The 21,065-nt window shown below is 53.0% G+C and overlaps 1 protein-coding gene across 5 annotated transcripts in view; it reads right to left on the bottom strand.

The window, feature by feature from the left end:
* Positions 1-3,045: 3,045 nt before the first annotated feature.
* The window catches only part of Slc38a10 (solute carrier family 38 member 10), a 46,418-nt gene continuing 28,398 nt past the window's right edge, over positions 3,046-21,065 (bottom strand). The window contains exons 11-18 of one of the 5 annotated variants that reach the window (XM_048429393.3): positions 14,644-14,800; positions 9,667-9,834; positions 8,948-9,421; positions 8,345-8,449; positions 7,263-7,286; positions 4,930-5,106; positions 3,906-4,504; positions 3,046-3,632 (exon numbers count right to left, since the gene is read on the bottom strand). In XM_048429393.3, coding sequence (XP_048285350.3) covers positions 3,516-3,632; positions 3,906-4,504; positions 4,930-5,106; positions 7,263-7,286; positions 8,345-8,449; positions 8,948-9,421; positions 9,667-9,834; positions 14,644-14,800 — 1,821 coding nt within the window. In that variant the 3' untranslated portion in view covers positions 3,046-3,515. Of the gene's footprint in view, positions 4,505-4,929; positions 5,107-7,262; positions 7,287-8,344; positions 8,450-8,947; positions 9,422-9,666; positions 9,835-14,643; positions 14,801-21,065 lie in introns of all 5 variants that reach the window. The other 4 variants (XM_048429387.3, XM_048429389.3, XM_048429391.3 and 1 more) reach the window with 4 other exon arrangements.

The raw sequence follows: 21,065 nt of genomic DNA, 5'->3' as shown, positions 1-21,065 counted from the left end.
AGCTAACAACCATCTCTTAACTCTAGTTCCAGGGCATCCAACACCCTCTTCTTGCCTCTGCAGGCACCAGGCACACACATGGTACAGACATGAATGCAGGCAAAACATAATATAAGATTAAATAACTCTTAAAGAAAAAAAAACAAACAAACCAAAAATCCGACTGTTCTCATCAAAAGTATTTAGTCTCAGTCTAGCACACCAGGCCCTGGATCCAACTGCTTGTGAACAAAACACACCGCAGATCCCTCAGCAACAACAGCACAAGGGGAGCGAGCCCAGTGCGACCAGTGCATGTAGATGGCGGTCCAGGAATCAGGCAGAGGCTTCTCTGGACAAAAAACAAGGACATTCTGCTTCAGACTTTCAGTGCGGGGACAGCCATCCCTGCAGCCTGTCACGGGTGATGGCTCCTGGCTTTCCTTCTTTCCCTCTTCATATGGTAAGTTTAAAAATTCAAAGTGTAAGCACACCTTTAATCCCAGCACTCGGGAGGCAGAGGCAGGTGGATCTTTGTGAGTTTGAGGCCAGCCTGGTCTACAAGAGCTAGTTCCAGGACAGACACAGCTACGGAGAAACCCTGTCTTGAGAAACCAAAAACCAAAACACAACAAAAAAGCAGAGTTCAGCAAGGGATTCCGCGTGCATGAGTGCCACCTGCTGGGAAACGTGGGTAGTGCTCAGTCCCACTTCTAGGTGTGGAGGTCGTGCTGCTGTCCTTGAACCAGTCTGCACCTGTCTCAGAGCCTCAGTTCCAGAACGGGGCCAGACCTTCGTGCCCTACACATTACGTCAAAATCAGCCTCCCTGCGGCATCCAACTGCTACTCTGGAACTGGCCTGGCTTAGCAGGGTGAGAAAAGCCAGATTTTCTAGTTTGAAATGTATTTAACGTTTGTGAGTGTTTTAGATGTATGTGTGTATACTGTGTGTGTGCTCGGTGACTGGGGGAGGAGGGCACAAAGAAGATGCTGGATTCCCTGGAACCAAAGTTAGAGATAGTTATGAGCCACCACATGGATGCTGGAAATTGAACCTGGGTCTTCTCCAAGAGCAATCTGAACCATCTCTTCCGCCTCTAGGAAACTGTGATCGATACTCTTGAGTCCACCTCCAGACATGACTTGGCTATTGCAGAGAGCCAGGTCAATTAGTTTCTGTCTCAATGGACTGTGGTGTCTGGTCTCAAGGGGCCTGATGGTGTGACTCGACAGTCTACCCACCTGCTGCCGCCAAGAGCAGGATGAATGGTTGCCTCCATAGAAGCGCCACCTATACTCAGTGTTGAGACTTCCCAGCCTGCCACAGCATCCTCAAGTCCTCCTGACAGCTCAGACTATAGCTTCTTCTTCCTTAAGTCTTCCAACTCTGGGCCCCACTGAACTCAGGTCCCCTCGAGCTTGTCTGGCAAACTGTTCTCTCTTGCTGTCTCTTCATCCTCCCCCTGAAGTGGCAGACAGACATCCACTGCCTTTCCCGGCCCAGCACAGCCCAGGCTCACAAACTCAGCCAGGCCTCCAGGGCCCACTTCTCCCACTCTGTCATGGTTTGAATATTAGATTCCTGCACACACACAAACCCAATTCCCATGGACTAGTATTAGTGAAGTCTTGGTCCCTAGCTAGTGGTTCTATTTTGGGAAGTTCTAGAAACTTCAGGAGGTTCTAGAAACTTCAGGAAGTAGGTCATTGCAGACACGCTCTTGAAGGTCGTCCACTGGAGGCTTAAGGTCAAGGTCAGTACTGTGAGGGCCCTCCTGCTGAATCTTCAGGGGACAGGAGAATACAGTACAAAAGATGCCTCAGTGAGGGCGCTACCTTTGTATCCTAATTGGAACCTCTGAGCTTTAGAGGGGCCACACTGAACCACAGCAAATGTCTTAGCCTCAAATGAGATCTATTGTTCCTTTTTGTTGTTTTTCTGGAACTCACTCTGTAGACCATGGTGGCCTCGAACTCAAAGCTCTGCCTGACTCTGCCTCCTGGAGTGCTAGGATTAAAGGTGCCCAGCCTTTACAGGACCCACAGGGAGGTACTGTCTCCTTCTGCAGTTCAGCAGCCACACACCCCCCACCCCCCCACGCCTGGGGCAGCGCTGCCTGCTCTACAGCAGACGCAGACCAGGAAGAACCCGAATCAAGGGGGATATTCAAGAAAATCAAGCTGTGTGAAACCCCAGTCCCGGCAAGGGGATGAGAGTTACAGATGACATCTCACCACCAAATAATCGCATATCTGGAACTGTGTTTAGTCAGAAAGGCTAATAGGAAGCCTGAGACCTGCCTTCCATTGGCGCACCCCCTCTGTGTGAGCCACACACAGTTGCAGAGGGCCTGTGGAAGCTTCCACTGCTGCCATCTGCTGGTTTTCAAGCTGTCCAGCGACATCTTGATGCTCAGTGTCTGAGGGCACTGCTCTCAGAGGGTCCAGCTTTGATTCCCAGCACCGTAGAGCAGCTCCTGTTCCAGACCTCCAAGGGCACCACATATATCTGATGCAGATATGGGCACACAAACACTCATACACATAAAAAATCTAAATTAAAAAAATGTAATAAAATATATTCCAAGAGGTGCAGAGAGAACACACAGTGGGGTGTGGTCTGGCCTGGTTCATATATGACCCCACTGAGACTGAGGCCTTCCAAGCCCTTCATGGCAGGGCTTGGGGACAAACCAGGTTCTTGTCCCTCAATCTCATAAGTGCCTTACTGGGTGAGGGATTGACAAAACATTGTCTCTGCTCAAAGACAACACCGTCATGTGTTCCTGTTCTGACTTGGGAACACAGCCCTGACAGCTCTACCCTCTGAGTCTGAGGCCACGCAGATGCATGCGACATCCCAAGGCTTGTCCTGGTGTAAGCGTGCCATTGTTCAACCTCCTCCCTATAGCAGGGATCGGCATGGCAGAGAAGACTGAGCTGGCTGTAGGGTCCCCAGCTGCACTCACCCATCTGAGCTGAGTGTACCCCATGACCTCTAGGCCCCATTTGGTGCCATCCCAGATCCTGCATTAGTTTTCCTTTAGGTAAACCAACTGATTCACTAGATGTTAGTGGTGTTTTATTTTTTGTTTCATAATCAATTTCAAAGAATGTGGATGACAGGAAACCAGGAGGGCCATGTTCCTCCTCCCAACCCAAATCATACCCAATCCTGGGCCTCCCCATGGGGAGACAAAGTCGCCTACGGCAGGTTTCCCACACCAAGCAGAACATGGGACGTCAAGTCAGAGTGGGATCTGGCTGTGACAGGCTGTGAGTCAGACGAGGACCAGCAACTCCAAGGCTGCCCGCCCTGCTACCAGTGCTGCTGCTGGTGAATCGGGACAGGCAAGCGCTGCCCCCGTGCAGCAGTGGAGCTGACGCAAGGCCCAGGCCATACGTGGGCTTGTGAGTGCCCTGACGGAGCCTTGGAGCAAGTGTACCACAGAGTGACAAGATGTCTGGGACATAAGAAGGTGGCCTCCAATCAGGTGTCGCTGGATAGCACCAGCTACTCTCCGACGCCTGGTTCTCACGCTTCTTCTAGCTCTCCAGGCAACTGCTTGATTTGTCGGCTGTGTACCACCTGTAGCGCAGCCCCTGCAGCCTGCCGGAGCTGGGAGTCCAGGGCGCTGCGGAGGTCGTTCACCTGTACATTAGGCAGGGAGTTAAAGCTAATGATGACTCCATCCTTTGGAGCCAGTTCCTGCTCTGGGTGAGAGGAAAGATCCCGCCGTCTCCTCCGGAGGTCAGAGCCAGCCTGCACTTTCAAGTCTCGGTTGGGTTTGACATTCTCTGGCTTCTGACCCTCAGGCACAGCTGTATCTGGCCTCTTCTTTGCCTCCTGGATGGTGGCATCCCCCTTTCCTCTGTGCTGCCCCTCAGCAGATATGTGAACCCCTCGGGGCACCTCACTTCTTACCTCTGGGTGAGAATCCTGACCTTCGTTAGGGATGGCCTGGGGTTCTTGCTGTGGTCCAGATTGCCCAGACTTTGTGCGAGAGCCCTTAGCCTCTGCCCCTGCCAAGGGCTGGCCAGCCTCTTTGGGAGTATCGGCACCAGCAGCTAGCGCTTCCTTTACAGTTTCCTTCTTTTCTTGGGAACCTGCACCAAAGGCATCTTGGTGCTGCCTGGCGACTTCCTCTGCAAGCTGCTTCTCTGGACTCTTGGGTGCCCCAGCAGGGTCTGGCTTGGGCTCTGGTTCCAAGTTCCCAGGGACTAGCTCCTTCACAGCTCCAGTCACCTTGAGCACAGCATCCTTCTGGTCTTCTCTTAACTTAGTCTGGGCCCCCTGGGGCTCTTTGTCAGGGCCACCAGCAGGAAGGTCAGCTAGGTCTCTGCCTGGCACTGCCTTAGCTTCCCCTAGGGGTTGCTGGCCCATCTCTTGTGGGGGAGCAGGGCGACCCCTAGGCTGCAAAGGCTGTGGAGGGCCATCTTCCACTGGCTCATCAGCATGCTCGTCCCCGGCCTCCTCCTCCTGTCGTCTGAGTGCTGCTACCCCAGGCTCTGGCTGCATGTCAGCTGCAAATGAAGGTGAATGTCAGTTTGGCCAGAGAAATGAACACAAGCTGCTAGTTCACTGACCGAAAAGAAACTTTCAGGCAGCTAAGAATCACTAAGAGCTGGAGAGATGGCTCAACAGTGAAGAATGCTCACTGTTATTGCTAAGATCAGAGCTGCATTCACAACACCTATTCAGGCAGCGCACAACTGCTGTGACTCCAGATAGAGGTAATCTGACACCCTCTTCTAGCCTACACACACACACCTAATAAAATATGCAAATAAATCTAAAAATAAATAAGTAAATAAATGAATAGATAAATAAAAAAAATAAGGATCACTCACCAAAACCAAAATCTTCCTCCCACACTTCTGGCCACCCAGCCTGAGGTCCAGCCCCAGACCTGGCCTGTCTGGCTGTCTGCTCCCAGGGCTCTACCTACCGGGCTTAGCCTTGTCCTCCTCATCCTCCTGTCGCTGCTGGCGGATCTCCTTGTGCTGCTCCTCGATCACAGCCAGCAGCTTCTCCTGCTGGTCCAGGAGGCGCTTCTGCTGCACCTGCTGCTCTTTGATCACCTGCAGCAGCACGGCGTGGTCCAGCATCTCGGCCCTGCCAGCTTCTGGTGGGGACACACACAATCAGATGCACCTGCGGTACCATTGCCGGAACCCTGTGACTGACGGCCCCGCCAGCTTCTGGTGGGGACACACACAATCAGATGCACCTGCGGTACCATTGCCGGAACCCTGTGACTGACGGCCCCGCCAGCTTCTGGTGGGGACACACACAATCAGATGCACCTGCGGTACCATTGCCAGAACCCTGTGACTGACGGCCCCACCACGCCCATCTGTCTGTATCACCTCAGTCCCACCGGCCGCAGTGAGGCACAGAGCTAAGTACGGCTGGAGGGAGAAACCCTAGCCAGGGTAGGCCTTCAGGACAGCCTCCTGGTCAGCAACAGGGCTGCCTGCTTTTACCCTCACCCTCAGATGCACTGGCGGATCCAAGCTCCCTGCCTGGTTGCCTGACAAAACTGAAGAGGGAATGGACTAGGAAGTTACAGGCTCCCTGAGCTGGGGAGTCTCCTCCTACCTCACACAGCTGTTCTAGGACTAACTAGCACAAGAGAAAAGAAAACCTAAAATCTATTTTAAAAGTTTTAATATTTTAAGATTTCTTTCAAGATGAGAAGAATCTTAAAAACACAGGGGTGGGGTGTCCTCAGAAAGGAAGTGAACGCCATCTTATTAGTGGGGGTCAGTAGGGGGAGGGTCTTCCTATGCACATTTACTGTGTCCCACCCATGCGACACTGGCAGTGTGGCCCAGTCTCATCCCTGCTTTTGGAGGCCTCCCACAGTGCGGCAGAGCTGGCTGGTCTTTCCCTACAAGCACTTCCGCACTGGGCCAGTTCTCCACCAGCAAGCAGCCAAGGCAGGTCATCTCCACAAGTCACACATTTTAAACCAGGCATCGTTAGAAGATGCTGGATGAAGGAGCAGGTGTCAGTGCCTAGAAATGTCTAGTGTAGAGGTGGGATGGAGCCTGCCTGTAATCCTAGACATGAGACACAGGCAAGCAGACTCTGGGAGTCTGAGGCCGGCCAGGGTTACATAGCTCTCAGGTGCAGGGCACGCACTCACAGGCTAACTCGTTGAAGCAGGTCATGGTTAGTGTCCTTCCAGGGGCAGTGATAAACTCCCATGAACACCCTAGGTCTCCTCAAACCCCTCAGTAGCCAATGCAAGGAAAGAAAGACAAGTTGGAGGCCGGGCGGTGTTGGTGCATGCCTTTAATCCCAGCACTTAGGAGGCAGAGGCAGGTGGATCTCAGTGAGTTTGAGGCCAGCCTGGTCTACAAGAGCTAGTTCCAGGACAGACTCCAAAGCTACAGAGAAACCTGAGGGGGGGGGGAAAAAGTTGGACAGCGGAGAGGATCCTGAGACCCACCATGAAGAGAACAGATTGTCCCTTTGCCGGTGCCTAAGGTTCAGACGCTGGCTTGAGAAGGAAAGCCAGCTTTCCTTTTTCTCCCTTCCCATAGAAAGCTCAAAACGTCTCTCCACCAGGCCATACCGCACCAGACTGCATGATCATATAACCAGCCGTTGTACGAAGACAAAGCTACACATGTTGGTGGCGCCTCCAAACCGCCAAGAGCAAGGTTCTGAAAGAGTGGCCCACAACTTTAGTGCTCTGAGTGGACTAGCCGAGTTGGTTCTAGCAGAGAAAGGAAGGAGCCGTGTCCAGCTGGAAGCCCCATGTGGCAAATGCAGACAGCATGGTGACTGGCTTTTCCCAGCCAGAACCTACCAGGATGAGGTGCACAGATGGGATGGAGACCCCCACACTAGACACAGTGGGATTTACGGGTACAAGCCACACACAGCATCAGCAGGTACATGCAGCCCACCCTGTCTCGCCACTCATCTGTCCTCTGGGGCCACAGGCTGAGAAGAACTGAAGTTGAAAGGAAGAGGGAACTGGAGTGTCCGCGATGCCACCTGGGGGTGTGCTGCAACTGGGGGCTGTGCTGCACCTGGAAGGGTGTGCTGCACCTGGAAGGGTGTGCTGCATCTGGAAGGGTGTGCTGCACCTGGGGGCTGTGCTGCACCTGGGGGGCTGTGCTGTACTTGGAAGGGTGCTGCTTCTTGGGCCGGACACACATTCATGCAGGGCCCTCACAGGTAGAGGATGCCACCCAGGTGCTATCCCCACACTGTCAGAGCCGCCTCCACACACATGCTTCTTTACAACACAGTCCTGAGCCGTACCTGCTACTAGCTTTTTAATCTCAGCTGTCCGTCCCATTGAGAGCATATGAAAGAGAGGCACAATGGGGAACAATGAAAAGTCTCTTCTTAAGAAAGAAAAAAACAAAGAATCAAACATGTTCAAGCGACAGATTACAGAACTGGAACCAGCGAATATAGTCAGACAAAAACCAGAGAGGAAAACAGCAAGGGCAGGGAGTTTCCCAAGCAATCTGGGAGCTGCAGCCCGACAAAAGGAACCGGGAGCTCCTCCATCCCAACTTCACTGAGACAGGTGCCAGGCAGCCGCTCAAGTCTGACCTTCAGGACTGAGTGAGAAGCAAACCTGGATCTTTTCACACCACTGCAAGGTGAACCATGAACACATAAGGAAGGCCCGGGTCAGAGACGGCCTGGGTAGTCCTGGGAGCCTGATCCTGGGAGCCACGCAGCCCACTGCCTGCTCCTTACGACAGACCAGGGGTGAGACCTCAGGTGGGCTTTGTGAAAACAACTGGACAGGTGGTCCCTACAGGGTTTCCGGGGGGTGAGAGGGCATGACCACCACCTTCCCCATACATAAAATACTATGGGATCGACCATAAAGATTCAAAATGGACATGGAAGTTTGTGAACTCAGGGCAAGTCGGCCATAGCAAACTACATGTGCCAGGGCAGGCCTTCACTTCAGGTGTGACACGGACACAGGGCAGGCTGCTAACCACCTGCTAACCACCAACACTGCCCCAGCCCCGCCTAAGGCACAGCTTTCAGATGAGCCTTCACACCCGGTGCCCAAAGGCCTCACTCCTTGCTGGCTTTACACAATATAAATACAAAAAAATAGCCCCATGCATGCTTTAAGATGGAATAAAAATGGTGATTAGAAGCATGTAACTATGCAACACTTTTTTCTTTAAAGGGAAAATGGGGAGATAAAAATAGTCCCCGAGAGGTGAGGAGGAAAGTCACTGGTGAGAAATAGCAGGGGTCACTGGCGTGCGTCCTTAGCATAAAAACCAAGGGACAGAAAGGGATCCAGAGCAGTCACCCCACCCCTCACTCTGGGGCTCCTTCCGAAGGGAGGGGCGGTGCAGACTCACCTTCTAGCTTGCTCCCCGCCTGGTCTCCACCTGGTTGCTTAGCCTCTTTCTGCTCCCTCTCCTCTGCAGCCTCTGGCCTTTGTGCAGGGAGGTCCGCCTTCCCACCTGCACACAGGGAGACTCAGCTGGTTTGTTGAAAAGTCAAAAAGTCAGGGGTGGGGTGAGGGGCTGGCAGATGTTTCTGAAAATGACTCCATAGCTAGCCCCCCCCCCCAGCACAGTTTATATTCAACCTGATGATTACCAGGGAAGTAATAAAAAAATATTTAACAATCTCACAGGCTGGTGGCAGCGAGCCAATGTTAACCACCTAAGCCAATTAAAATGCAAGCACCGTCCTAACCAGCTCTTAGACGGGCACTTAACAATGTGTTACCTGTCAAGCGTTCCTGCACTGTCCCCCGTGTGCGCCCAGACACGCGAGAACAGCACGGCACCTGACATTTAGTGGTCTGGCAAACAACCGCGTGACAGATATTACAGAAGCTGTCAAGGCACAGGCTCTTCTCTACCCCACCAGCTGCTGAGGGGCTGCGACATTCACATGCTAATCTTGTGAAGAGAGAGCCGGGACTGAGGGACTCCAGGGAGGCAGACACTCACCAAGGTTGCTCTCCGGGTCACTCTCCGCGGGCTTCTCTTGGACCCCTTCAGCCTTCTGGGCAGCCTCTTCGCCGCCCTCACCTGCCACCACAGCATTCTGCTCCAGAGAGAGCCTGGACTGGGGCACTGGATGCAGATCCCTAGTGTCTGGTCTGGAATCTTCCTTCCTGGGCTGGACAGGTGGCTGACCATTTGCTTCTGGAACCTTCTGGGGATGCTCGGCTTCCACCACCGCCGGGGCTTGCTCAGGTCTCTTCCCTTCCTCTCCCCTCTCAGGTTCCTGCTCCTCCCTCTCTGACCCAGGTGGAGGTGGTGCCACCTGTCCCCTGTCCCTAGGGTCCCCTTCATCTGCGAGCTTAGGGGGTGGCTTTTTCTCCTCTGGTCCTTCTTGGTCTTGCCCTTCATCCACCACCACCTTGTCATGAGGGATGGGAGGCTCATGGCGGTGGGCCTCGCCCACAGGGACAGCAATACCTGGAAGGACACAAGGACAGGCTGGGGTCATGCTGGAGAGAGGCCCCACTTCACCTTCCTAGGGAACCTGAATTGGCCTGTCTCCAATGGTGTGACATGGGCCACTACCCCAGACCCTCCACAACTCTCTGACGACGGACAGAGTCCTGGAACGTCATCCCGACAAGAGGACAGCAGCGGGCAGAGGTCACGAGGCTGCTGAAGCCTTTCTCTGTCCCGGCAGCCAATGACACTTAGCCACTTACCTTGGCCAGGCCGATCCAGCTGGGCAGCTTCCTGCTTTTCCTTAGGGGCCTCCCCTGCAGGCACATCCACAGGACCCTTAATCTGGGCCTGCTCCAGTACCTCTTTGTCCTCAGGCGGCTTTGGCTTCTCCGGGCTATCCTCAGCGACAACGACAACGGGATCCTGGACTGCAAGCAAAGCACAGTTAGCCGCCAGCAGCCAGTGCAGACTAGGTTGTTCTCCTGAGATCAGGACCACATATCAAAGCCAAATGGCAGAGTGGAGGTGAGTTTCTACCTCTTCGGTCATTATTATCAACTAAGCAGCACAGAAAATATTTTTTCATTCATAGTAAAAAAAAAAAAAAAAAGTCAAAATTCAACTTCTATCTGTAGGCAGATGGCCACTCTATGTAATACTTGTCCACAACCACCAGGTGGCAGCATGAGCACACAGCCAGGCAATGTCCCTAGGGTCTCCCAGCAGGCACCAAGGCCTACACTGAGGCCTTTAAGGAAAAAAGTACACTGGCTATGGTTGGGCAGGCCTGTCAACCTCTTGCTGTTAGTGAGGGAAATTCACACCCCAGGGTGAGAACAAAAGGAGAGGCTGCCCAGGCTGCCCTCCACATGCCCACAAAGGCATGGACTCATGCCCCATCCGGAGCAGGAGTGTCACAAGACTGGAGAACCAGTTTCGTTGAAAAAGACTGTTTTTGAGAGCTGGGGATCTAGTCAGCTGGTAGCATGCATAGACCCCAGTCAGTCTCAGCAGGGCATAAACTAAGCATAGCATCACCCGAGTACTCAGGAACATTATAAATTCAAGGTCATCCTCAGCTACAGAGAGTTTGAGGCCAGCCTAGGTTACATGAGATCCTATCTCAAAAAAACAAAAAATAAAAAGCTGGCAGTGGTGGTGCACACCTTTAATCCCAGCAATTGAGAGGCAGAGGCAAGTGGATCTCTGTGAGTTCAAGGCCAGCCTGAACTACAGAGCGAGTTATGAGACAGAGTAATCCTGTCTTGAAAAACAAACAAAAAAGGAACGTGCGCTGTTTAGCACATCCAGTTCTGGACAGCACCTGCATGCAGTTCTGCGGTTCTGCTTCCCCCAACTTTATCGGTCCGGCTACAGAGCTGGTTACACCAGGACGGCTTTCCTCATTGTCCTCTTCCAAGGGAGCTGATCCTACCACATCTGCTACTCTGAGGGGCCATCATGTGAACCCTCTGCACCCCCCCAAAAATCCCCTGGATTCCTGGCCCTAGGGCTCTTTGCCTTTCCAGCTTCGAGTCTAAGAGGCACCGAGATTGTTTTGGGCCTCTGAAAAGAGATGATTCTGGGTCTTTTGTTTTGTTTATTTTTGGTTTTTCAAGACAAGAGTTTCTCTGTGTAGCCCTGACTGTCCTAGAACTCGCTCTGTAGACCAGGCTGGCCTCCAACCCAGAGATCCACCTGCCCATGCCTTCCAAATGCTGGGATTAAAGGTGTGTGCCACTCCACCACCTGGCAAGCAGCACCTTAATAGGCAAGGAACACACTTGTTCTAGGGAACAGCCTGGGCTCCCCTGCACTGTCAAGTGGTGCAGGCAGATGGAGCAAACCAGTCTTCATCACACAGTAACTCCCTGGCACAGGTAAAATGCATCCATAAATCAGGAGGGAGAAGGAAACAGAAGCTCCCCTGTCCAAAGCAGTCTACTCTGAATGGTGTCTTTTTCATCTTCATGTGAGGGGCAGCCTGCGGCTCACTGTCTGGAGCCCCGGGGAAGCACCATGTAGCAGCACAGGGTATGAGTGGCTACGCAGGTATGGTAGCTGCCCTGAAGCTCCTCTGGGAGGCCTTGCAGGAACCATACCCATCCGTATTCTAGGACAGGAACTGGACTGACAGGCAGAGATTGTGAACAACTAGATGCTAAAACACTGTGTCCCATGGATGTGCAAGAACAGCCCCACCTTTACGGGCTCAGCAACCCAGGGTTCTTGAAGAAGCAAGAGAAATGACCCAACACTTTTCTGAAAGCCAGACACTTCTCTGGGAAGCTGCTGCTTTATTCTCGACTTCAGTGAAAAAGTGTCACTTGCTGAGGTCTGACCTCTGGGCTTAGCTGGATACCTCACCTTTCCAAATATGGTTCGCACCATAAGCTCCTGGAGCTGGAGGCTGGGCTGATGGCTGGGACCAGCACTGTGGAGCCTCCCTTGTTCTTCATTCTTGGCTCTTCCTCAAACTGGCGTGTGTGGTGGGTGGCAGGGGAGACAGCGCCACACCTCTCAAGCAGCGCCACAGCCCCAGTGAACTTGGATTTGACCAGGCCCGCCCATGGGGAGCCCTTCTAATCTAGCAGGTCCCGTGAGTACCATCGCCTTAGGGGAAGCCAGTGGAATGAGCCCACTGCTATCTCCTGGCACACCAGCAGAAAAGGGAACAAAATTAGAGTAAGAGCAAGGGTCACATGACACAAAGAACTTTCAAAACCTCATCAAGGCACAAGGCAGAGGTGACAAGAGCCCGTCCAGGGGTCAGCCAAGGAGAGACCATAGCTGCAGGACTCTCCCAGACACTATCAAAGAGTTGCCAAGGCAGGCAGCCACAGAAAGCATGGAAGGTCCCAGAGAGGGGGTGATAGCAAGAAGACAGAGGAAAGGTGTCCCAGCTGAAGGGCTCCTGAAGTCCCCCCATGCTTGCACAGCATGTCCCCCTAACCTCTACTTTCGGCTAACCAGTGCCGCCCCCATGCTGGGGAGGAAGGGGACTGGGGTGAAGGCTTGGGCGTTGCTGCCCCGTGGTGCACAAGGTGGGTGGACAAGAAAGGGGACAACAGGATGCAGTGGCGCCCAGAGAAGGAGCTGGGGCACCGCAAAATCCAAATCCATCCCAGAACCATCTAGGGAATCATCAGGCACAGAGACAAATGGCCTAATTAGACTTTTTAAATGGATAATTGTCTCCTCGAGCTTTCAGATGGACTCAGCCAGGCTCACCAAAGGCCCCAGGCTGCACCTGATGGTCACGTGTGTGCCCTGTGAGGGGACAACACAGGCACAGCACAGGCTGGGCTCTCACCAGAGAGCAGACTCTGTCTGTGACCCCACAACATCAAAGAGACCAATAAACACAGCTCTCATACCATGATGGAGCAGCTGACAGGGCAGCCAGAGAAGCCCCAGCCCTAGCCCTGCCAAATGAGGCCCTCAGTGGAGAGAGGCTGGGTGGCTAGAAAACAGAGCTGGCTAAAAACAGACGGTGTGTGGTTCTGAGAGAAGCCGCGTGTGTTGTTACAGCCGCGTGAAGAAATGGAAACCAGATGTGGCTGCGGAGAGCACAGGTGAGCAGCGGCCTGTACGTGCTCCGGAGATGGGGCACAGCTGCTGCGTGGCGTGGCAGCCACAGGAGTCTGGGTGTGGACTGAAGAGAAACTCTCCATCACCCCAGTGAGGCAGAATAGCACAGCGTTCTGCCGGGGTGACGCCCACAGTGAGGCACCACGTTCACCTTCGCTCTTCAGGACACTACCCTCACCACCACACACCTCTTCCTCTCATGTTGCTGTTCCCATGCCAACAGCTGTTCTCTGCCTGGTGGCATGGACAGAGGCGTCAGATCAGCTCTTCCGGAAGCACTGTCCGTTAGCTAGGGAGGGCATACACACGCACCTCCTTCCTCAAGCAGACTTCCGCCCAGTCCAGATTACCAAATCCACTGCCACACCGTGCAGCTTCTCAGTATTCCGTCTTCAACCTGAGAAGCTCAGCTGTCCACGGGTCCTTCAGTGACCTTGTATGCTTCTTTGCCTCTTGATTCATGGGAGCTGGGACAGGAGGACTCTGCTCTGCCTTTGCCAATCCAAGAAGACAGATGAAAGCATCCACAGCTACTTCCAAGTCCAGGGCTGCATGAAGAGGGCGGCCCAGGAGAGCGCCTTGGGCAGCTACCAAGGTGATGGCAGAGAGGACAGAAATCCAAGGATCTCTGTATCAGTGGTGCGAAGAGCCAGGGGCATCCAGCAAGTGCAGCACTCCAATCACGTCAGAGTGTCCTTCAACAGGACCTTCTCTTCTGAATACTACAGGCACTGTCTTCGAGACATGCGACTAACCAGCACCCCCACAACAGCCTGAACTTTGCCAGAAAGGATAGGTCTTTCTCTACTCATGCCTCCCCAGAGCTAGAGCTAGACAGATGTTTCATAAATCTGGATCCAAACCTTACCGACTTTTAGTCTAACGTGTGAACCCACCACTGCCAGAGACAGAAGCCCAGGATTACCATTCTCCAAGACAATACCCACTACAATGCCCACAGCTACCAACACTCGCAGCTACTCGGCTGGCAGGGGTCTCAGCCCAATGGCTAATGCTAGCCCCGCCGTGTCACCCGGGAAGGCCTGGGGGTGGGTCAGGTGCACCCCAAACAGACACACAGAAAGTGACACTCTGAAGTATACGTTCTGTACCCCTGTGGCCACAGATGGGGGTGATGGAGCCTCACCAAGCCTCGTGCTGAGGTAGCCTGCCACTGTGTGGTGAACCCATGATTCTGCCAGGAGTGCAGACCACGAAACAGCAAACGAAGCTGAGATACACTAGCTGGTCCTGTCAAGGACAACACTGGCTCACACTTACAGCCTCAAAAAAAAAAAAAAAAGTGGGCAACACTCATAAATCTATATACCTTTTAGTGCCCATGATGGCCAGGCACGGGGATCTGAGCCCGAGCTGGCACTGTGCCGTCCCCATGTCACCTGCACAGAGGTGGCGGCACACTGGCAGCTCCCGTGTCCAGAGCGAACCCTCATGGAATGGAATTAGTGGGGCCCAAGGCTAGAGCCTCCCACTAGCTCTGTCACTCAGCACAGAGGTTACCAATAGGGAAGCACAACCCTTGCAGGGTTTCCTGGAAAACACTGCTGACCCCCGATCCTGAGTTCACGCTGTGGACTCACACAGAGAAAAGTTCAGGGGACCTGGGGTGGGGCCTGTGTATGTACCTGACAGCCGGGCCGCATCCACTTTCACCCCGCCCTCGGCATCTCCTTCCTGGCCACCTTGGGCTTGCTGGGTCAGGTCCAGAGGGGTTTCTTCGCTCACAGACAGGGTAGTGAGTGTGCTGATCACCAGGACACCCAGGCCGACCCAGAGCACCACCTGGATCAGAGACCCCAAGACAGGAAGTCAGGACAGTCCCTGGACCAGAGACCCCAAGACGGGAAGTCAGGACAGTCCCTGGACCAGAGACCCCAAAACAGGAAGTCAGGACAGTCCCTGAACCCCGCTGGAAGCTGGGGAGGCTGAAGCTCCTAGAGGAGCGGGCTCTCTTTATTTTCCAGAAAGCCCTTCTTCATATGGACACTAACTCTTGCAGGGACCAGAGCCAGTCTCCCAGGTCACTTTCTAACCCAGCTCAATGCATTCCGTATTTCTTCCAGCAGAAATGGCCTTCTGCTGAAGTCACGAGAAAAGTCACGTCTCCCCAAATGCACTTGCCCCTCACCAGTGGACAAGGCAAGACCTTGAGAGTGTAGAGTGGGCTGGAAGAAAAAGGGCTGCTGCTCCATCCTGGAGCAGAGATCCCTGATGGGAAGAGAGCCCAGGGGACTCTGGCAGGCCCTGGTGCTCTGTCCTCTATGGACCCAGTGAAGTAGGCTCTCTTAAATGCTCTGAACCAATGATAAAAGCATTTGTTGGTCATTTTATGTCAGGTATTTTCAATGGGGATTATCATTTACCAGTTCCATGGAGACTGACAAGGAAAGAAAACATTTCATCCGTGACTTTGAATGATTTATTTCAACCTTCAGCTTTTTTAGCTTAACCAAAAGGAAGAAAAATAAAATCACCCAGAAAATCAGAAATGTTAACTCTGCTGATGCTGAGAGACAGCTTCCTGAAAAACTACATCAAAGGCCCAGTGTGGTGGGGCAGGCCTTTAATCCCAGCACTCGGGAGGCAGAGGCAGGGAGATCTCTATAAGTTCGAGGTCAGCCTGGTCTACAGAGCGAGTTCCAGAACAGTCAGGACTACATGGGGAAACCCTGTCTCGTCTCGAAAACAAAACGAAAGGGAAGATCCCCATTAGGATCTGCCTTGGAAAATTAGTTCACATTACAAAGTTCTCATGACGGAGTGGAGCAAAGGCCCCAGTCCCCACTTGCCCTCTACTTCCTGGGCACAGGTTGGCGAGCCAGCTCAGACCAGACAGCCACAGTGAGAGAGGCCGTGAGAAGCAAGTTCTGGTTAACTTACCCCGGGGCCGTACAGGCAAGGGCACTGTGCAGTATATTCTAGCCACAATCTAGGGGACCCAGAAAACACTCAGCTCCCCACCTGGTGCTTGAGGGACCTCCTACCTCAATGTACCCCAGCTCCATTCTGAAAGCAGACGCTGTCTCCTGTAGACCAGATCACAGGCCAGCGGGATGCACATCTGACTGTTTCTAGGGTCCAGGGAAACAGGCTCTGCGTGCTGGACACCACACGCCTCCCCTTGCTGAGCTGGTCCTCCTCCTGATACACAAAGCTGCCAGCTGCTGGCTCTGAGGGCAACTGCTGGCCAGGCCTGCCTCGCCACTGTCAGTGAGACCCCAGGCGAGAGCTCTAGAGCTACTCAGCTTGAGAGCTGAGGGAACAACAAGGCTAAAAACATCGGGCTGTCTTCTCACCCGGGGTGACGGCACCTATCAGCAAACACCTACGGGAGCTCTCAGTGACACTTCTTCCAGAGCCACAGTCAGAGCAGAACGTACCCAAGACAGCACTCAGTGCCGCTGACACAGATACAAGGTGTCTGTTAGTGAATGCGGCCAAGCAGGAACTAACTTCCTGGGGCAGTGTGGGAGGCCAGGGGTCCAGATTCTCCCAAAGCCGTCCTAGGTTGAGGGTCGGTACCCTTCACTGCCGACCATGTGCGATGACGTGGTGACAGCTCCTTTGGAGTCCAGCCCTGTCTGCTAACAGCTGCAAGGAAGGCTGGAAAGTCAGGGAGGGGACTCCATCCCGGGCAGCCGCAGGCTCAGGGAGAGACTGGCATGGCCTCAGAGCCAGGCTAGCTCCCGCTCTGCCACTGCTTCCTGCAGCGGAAGAGCCGCTTTGGAAGCGGGATCTCGGTCGATAAGCAGGATCCGGTGTGCCAGACATCTGATTTCAGAGCGCCCTGCTGACTGCAGTTTTGGCATCGATCCATCCTAATGTAGTCCAGAGCCAGCCAGCAGAAGAGACACAAATCTACCCCCTACAGTTCAACTCAGGCTTGGGAAATAAGAGGTCTGACCAAGGCCATGGTCCACAAACATCCTATAGCCCCTCCCCCCAGTTACCCGAAGCTGTGGCTCCACAAGGGGCCCTGACTCCTAACACAGTAGAGCCCCAGAAGTGAACAGGCAGGGGACACACTTTTCCACTCTGGATAAAGAAGTTCAGAGGCCAGGCTCCAGTCAACAGTGTGGGTGTCTAGGCCCCCGGGCTCAGGCGGCCTCACTCTGGCTGTGGGACAGAAGGCTAGCTCACGGCTTTATGTGCAGTGTGCACCACTCACACTCGCGCAAGGGGCCGCAGGCATCCACACGGTGCTCCCCTGCGGGGCCTTCCCTGCTAGAGGAATCCACTCCTCCTGTAAGCTTCCTTGGGACTCCAGCACCCTCTGCTGGCTTCAGGGCAGAAGAGGACAAGGCCACCCAGCCTCATTCAGGATTGGTAGACAGGACGCCCTGCTTTCTGACTACTCTTACTTCAGTCATCTTCACACCAGTAGCTGCCCAGCAGACATGGACTCCCTTTCTGCCTCGATGTGAGCTCCCTAAGCAGAGAGCAAACCTTGACCAGTCAAAAGCTCAGCTGAGCTGCGGAGCCGCTGGTCCAGTTTGTTCTTTCTGCAGGAGCAGCTGGAGTTCCCAGGACAGCTGGCCCCCAGAAGGGTCTCAGACCCAGCCACATTCCCAGAGCGTGTTCCTCACAGTATGGAAGCTACTTGCCCTAGCCGGCCTGTTTGAGAAGAGTACAGAGGTTGTGCGTGTTCATGGCAGAACTACAGTAGCTTCCTACCTCAGTCAGAAGGTAGTTCAAACGTTCACAATCCTAGGAAACATAGTTAAACAGCACAGATCAGCCTTGGCATGGTGTAGTGTGCTTACAACTGTGGCACCTCAAGCTGTGGCCATGCTTGCTCACTCCTGCACATGAGCTCAAAAGGCCAGGCAACTGAGGCAGGCCCAGCTGGGTAAGGACAACACCACAGTGCCCACTCCTGCCACAGGCACCATAACAACAGGCACACACTGACAGAATGGACAAAAGAAATGGAAATGTAGGGACGGGAAAGAAGGAAGTGAACCAAGAGATATAGGGGGGGCTCAATGAAGTGAGCAGGAAAAAATGACTGCAGGAAATCCACAACTTCCCTGCACACAAACAGCCAGTCAGCACGCCAACAAAACAGATCCCACACAGAAGCCAAGTCCAGAAGACCTGAGCTGACAGCTGAGTCATCAAGCCAGGGCCACCTGCTGCACAGGAAGCTCGCAGTGTGCATGGCAGAAGAGCTGCCACACACGCACACATTCCTGAGCTCATCCATAGATTCAGGAATTCCAACGAGAATGAAAACAAAAGGAGACTTAGATCTCTTAGATTCATGGATTCAAATATTCACTCATAAAATAAATCCAACAGCATCCAAACCATTATTGACAAGAACAACAAGGAAAAAGGAGACCTTAGTGTTAAAGAGCCAGGCACGGGGGCGACCACCTTTAACCCCAGCACTCAGGAGGCAGAGGCCGGCAGATTTCTGAGTTTGAGGCCAACCTGGTCTACACAGGAAAACTCTATCTCAAAACAAGGAGGAGAAGGCAGGGCCAGACAACAAATGACAGCTGGAAATGCAGGAAGCTGGCTAAGGACATGGCTCAACTGGTAGGAATCAAGTCCAGCATGCATGACGCCCTAGGCTCAGTCTCTAGCACTGTGTGAACCAGGCACGATGGTGCACACCTGGGAGACCGAGGCAGGAGATCTGAAGCTCATGGTTATCTTTAGTCACATAGAAAGTTTGAGGCCAGCCTGGGGTATATAAGATCCTGTCTCAAAACCCAGAATATTAAAAACAAAATGCAGCAAGGTCTATGACGCCACAGTGATAAAAAACAACAGAGAAGGAAGAGGCCAACCAGCAAACTAAGTCCCTGCTAGGGCCGGAGAGAAGGCTGCTCTTCCAGAGGACCTGAATCCAATTCCCAGCACCCCAACGGCAGCTCATGACTGTAACTGCAGGACCAGGGGATCTGGCATCCTCACGCTGACACACACGCAGGTGAAACAACAATGTCCCAACTAACCCTACTCCCCAAGAATGTACCAGATGACACAGAGATCCTTCTGTGAGCTACCATGTCTGTGCTGGGAACCAGGGAGCCAGACTCGGGTCCTCTGGAAGAGAAGGAAAGACCTTTTTTTAATTATTATTATTATTTTTGAGACAGGGTTTCTCTGTTAGCCCTGGCTGTCCCGGAACTCACTCTGTAGACTAGGCTAGCCTCAAACTCAGATTCGCCTGCCTCCGCCTCCCAAGTGCTGGGATTAAATGTGTGCACCACTACCACCCAGCAAGAAATAAATACTCTTAAACACTGGACTAACTTCCTGCCCTGAGAAAGTGTTTCTTTAATTTTTATATTCTTAAATTTTATGTATCAGGGCTTTGCCTTCACATATGTGCACCATGCGCATGCCCCATGCTCTGTGGGGTCGGAAGGTTACAGATGTATTGAACCATCATGCAGGTGCTGGGTACTCTGCAAAAGCCACAAATCCTCTTCTGCTGAATCAGCTCTCCAGCCCCTAGAAAGTCTTTCTAACTAGGATTCCCTCACAGCCCATTCTCCCCGAGAACACGTGATGGGCTTTAAAAATCGGAGAAAAACCATTTGCAGTCTGACAGGCAATGGGCTAATCTCCCTCACCTCACCACCAAACTGCTACATCGAGCTGCAGCAGAGAAGCGGGCGTCGCTCTGGTTTTCCCACTTTACTACAATGTTAGACAACACAGTCCACAGTCTAGACTCCAGAGTGACTCACCAGGCTGGCACTGAGAACAGGGAGCAGGGGCTCCAGCAGCCGAGCCTGAAGAAGTGTGCGGCCCTGTGCACGCCAGTCTTCTGAGGTACGAGCCAGCAGAGCGCAGAGCGCACAGGGAACAGGGCAGCTACAAGATGAAAGCTAAGTGAGGGCCAACAAGATTTAGCCAAGGTCCTAGGAAAGGGAGCACACCGAAGCCATGTTTACCCCAGCTACAGCCTCCACCCATGCTGTCATCGGGCACACCAAGGGCCACACCATTCAGAGCCTCCATGGTTTCTTTAAACACAATGACTAAAAAATACCAAACATGCCAGCAGACAGGACTAAGGACCAGCAACGAAACATCAACCGAACTAAGGGCAGCCGCTCCTAGATTTACAATGAGGTTATGTTGTGATGAACCCATCACCTGAAACTACCTACATAAAGCTGGAAACAGCAGCTTACCTTGGGCTGACCACCTGCCTCGGTTTCCTTCCTGTTGCTGTGATAAAAAGTCCTGACTACAGCAGCTGAAGGGAGGGTTTATCCTGACTCATGATTCCCGGGTATGGTCTACCATAACAAGGTGTGCGGCAGGAGCCTGAGGCAGCTGGTCAACCGCATCCTGGGGCAGGGAGCACAGTGAGGACGGTGCTCTTGTTCAGTTCATTTCCTCCTTCCTGTGCAGTCCAGTACCCAAGGCCAGGGATGGTTCTGGCCCACTACTGCAATGAGACTGGGAATGAAGGGAATCCCTCACAAGCATGCAGAGGCTAACCTAATCTAAGTAACCCATCGTTGAGAGAGAGAGACAGAGAGACAGAGAGAGAGACAGAGAGACAGAGAGAGAGACAGAGAGACAGAGAGAGACAGAGAGAGATTACAGATGCGTCAAGTTGACAGCACTAACCGTCATGCCACCCCTGGTCTTGAGAGTCACTGACTTCTCTGTTGTGGACTAGGAAGGAGTTGCAGCTTGCCAGTGTTGCCCAATACTATTGTGGGACATTTGATCACACTGTGTGAGGATGCAAAAGAAAAAAAAATGGGGATGAAGGATGAAAAGAAAGAAAAGGGGGATACAGGGATGGTAGGGATAAAAGGGCAGATTAATTGAATCTACTAAAAGCAACTACCAGCCTCAAATATTTTACATTTGTAATGGATTTCTGTACTGACACAAATTTAAGGTTTGCCCTCACACACCAGAGTATGAGGAGGAAGGAGACACAGAGGCCTATGCTGCTCTTCCTGTCGCTATGACAAGCAGATAAAACCCTTAATGACAGAAGATTCATCGAGGCTCTAGATGGAGGGCATAGCGGCAGGAGCATGAGACTACTGGTCACACTGTC

Source organism: Myodes glareolus, chromosome 9 (assembly GCF_982192425.1).
Source record: "Myodes glareolus chromosome 9, mMyoGla1.1, whole genome shotgun sequence".
Taxonomy (NCBI): domain Eukaryota; kingdom Metazoa; phylum Chordata; class Mammalia; order Rodentia; family Cricetidae; genus Myodes; species Myodes glareolus.
The sequence above is the reverse complement of the archived record's forward strand: the minus strand, read 5'-3'. Positions and strand labels throughout refer to the sequence as shown.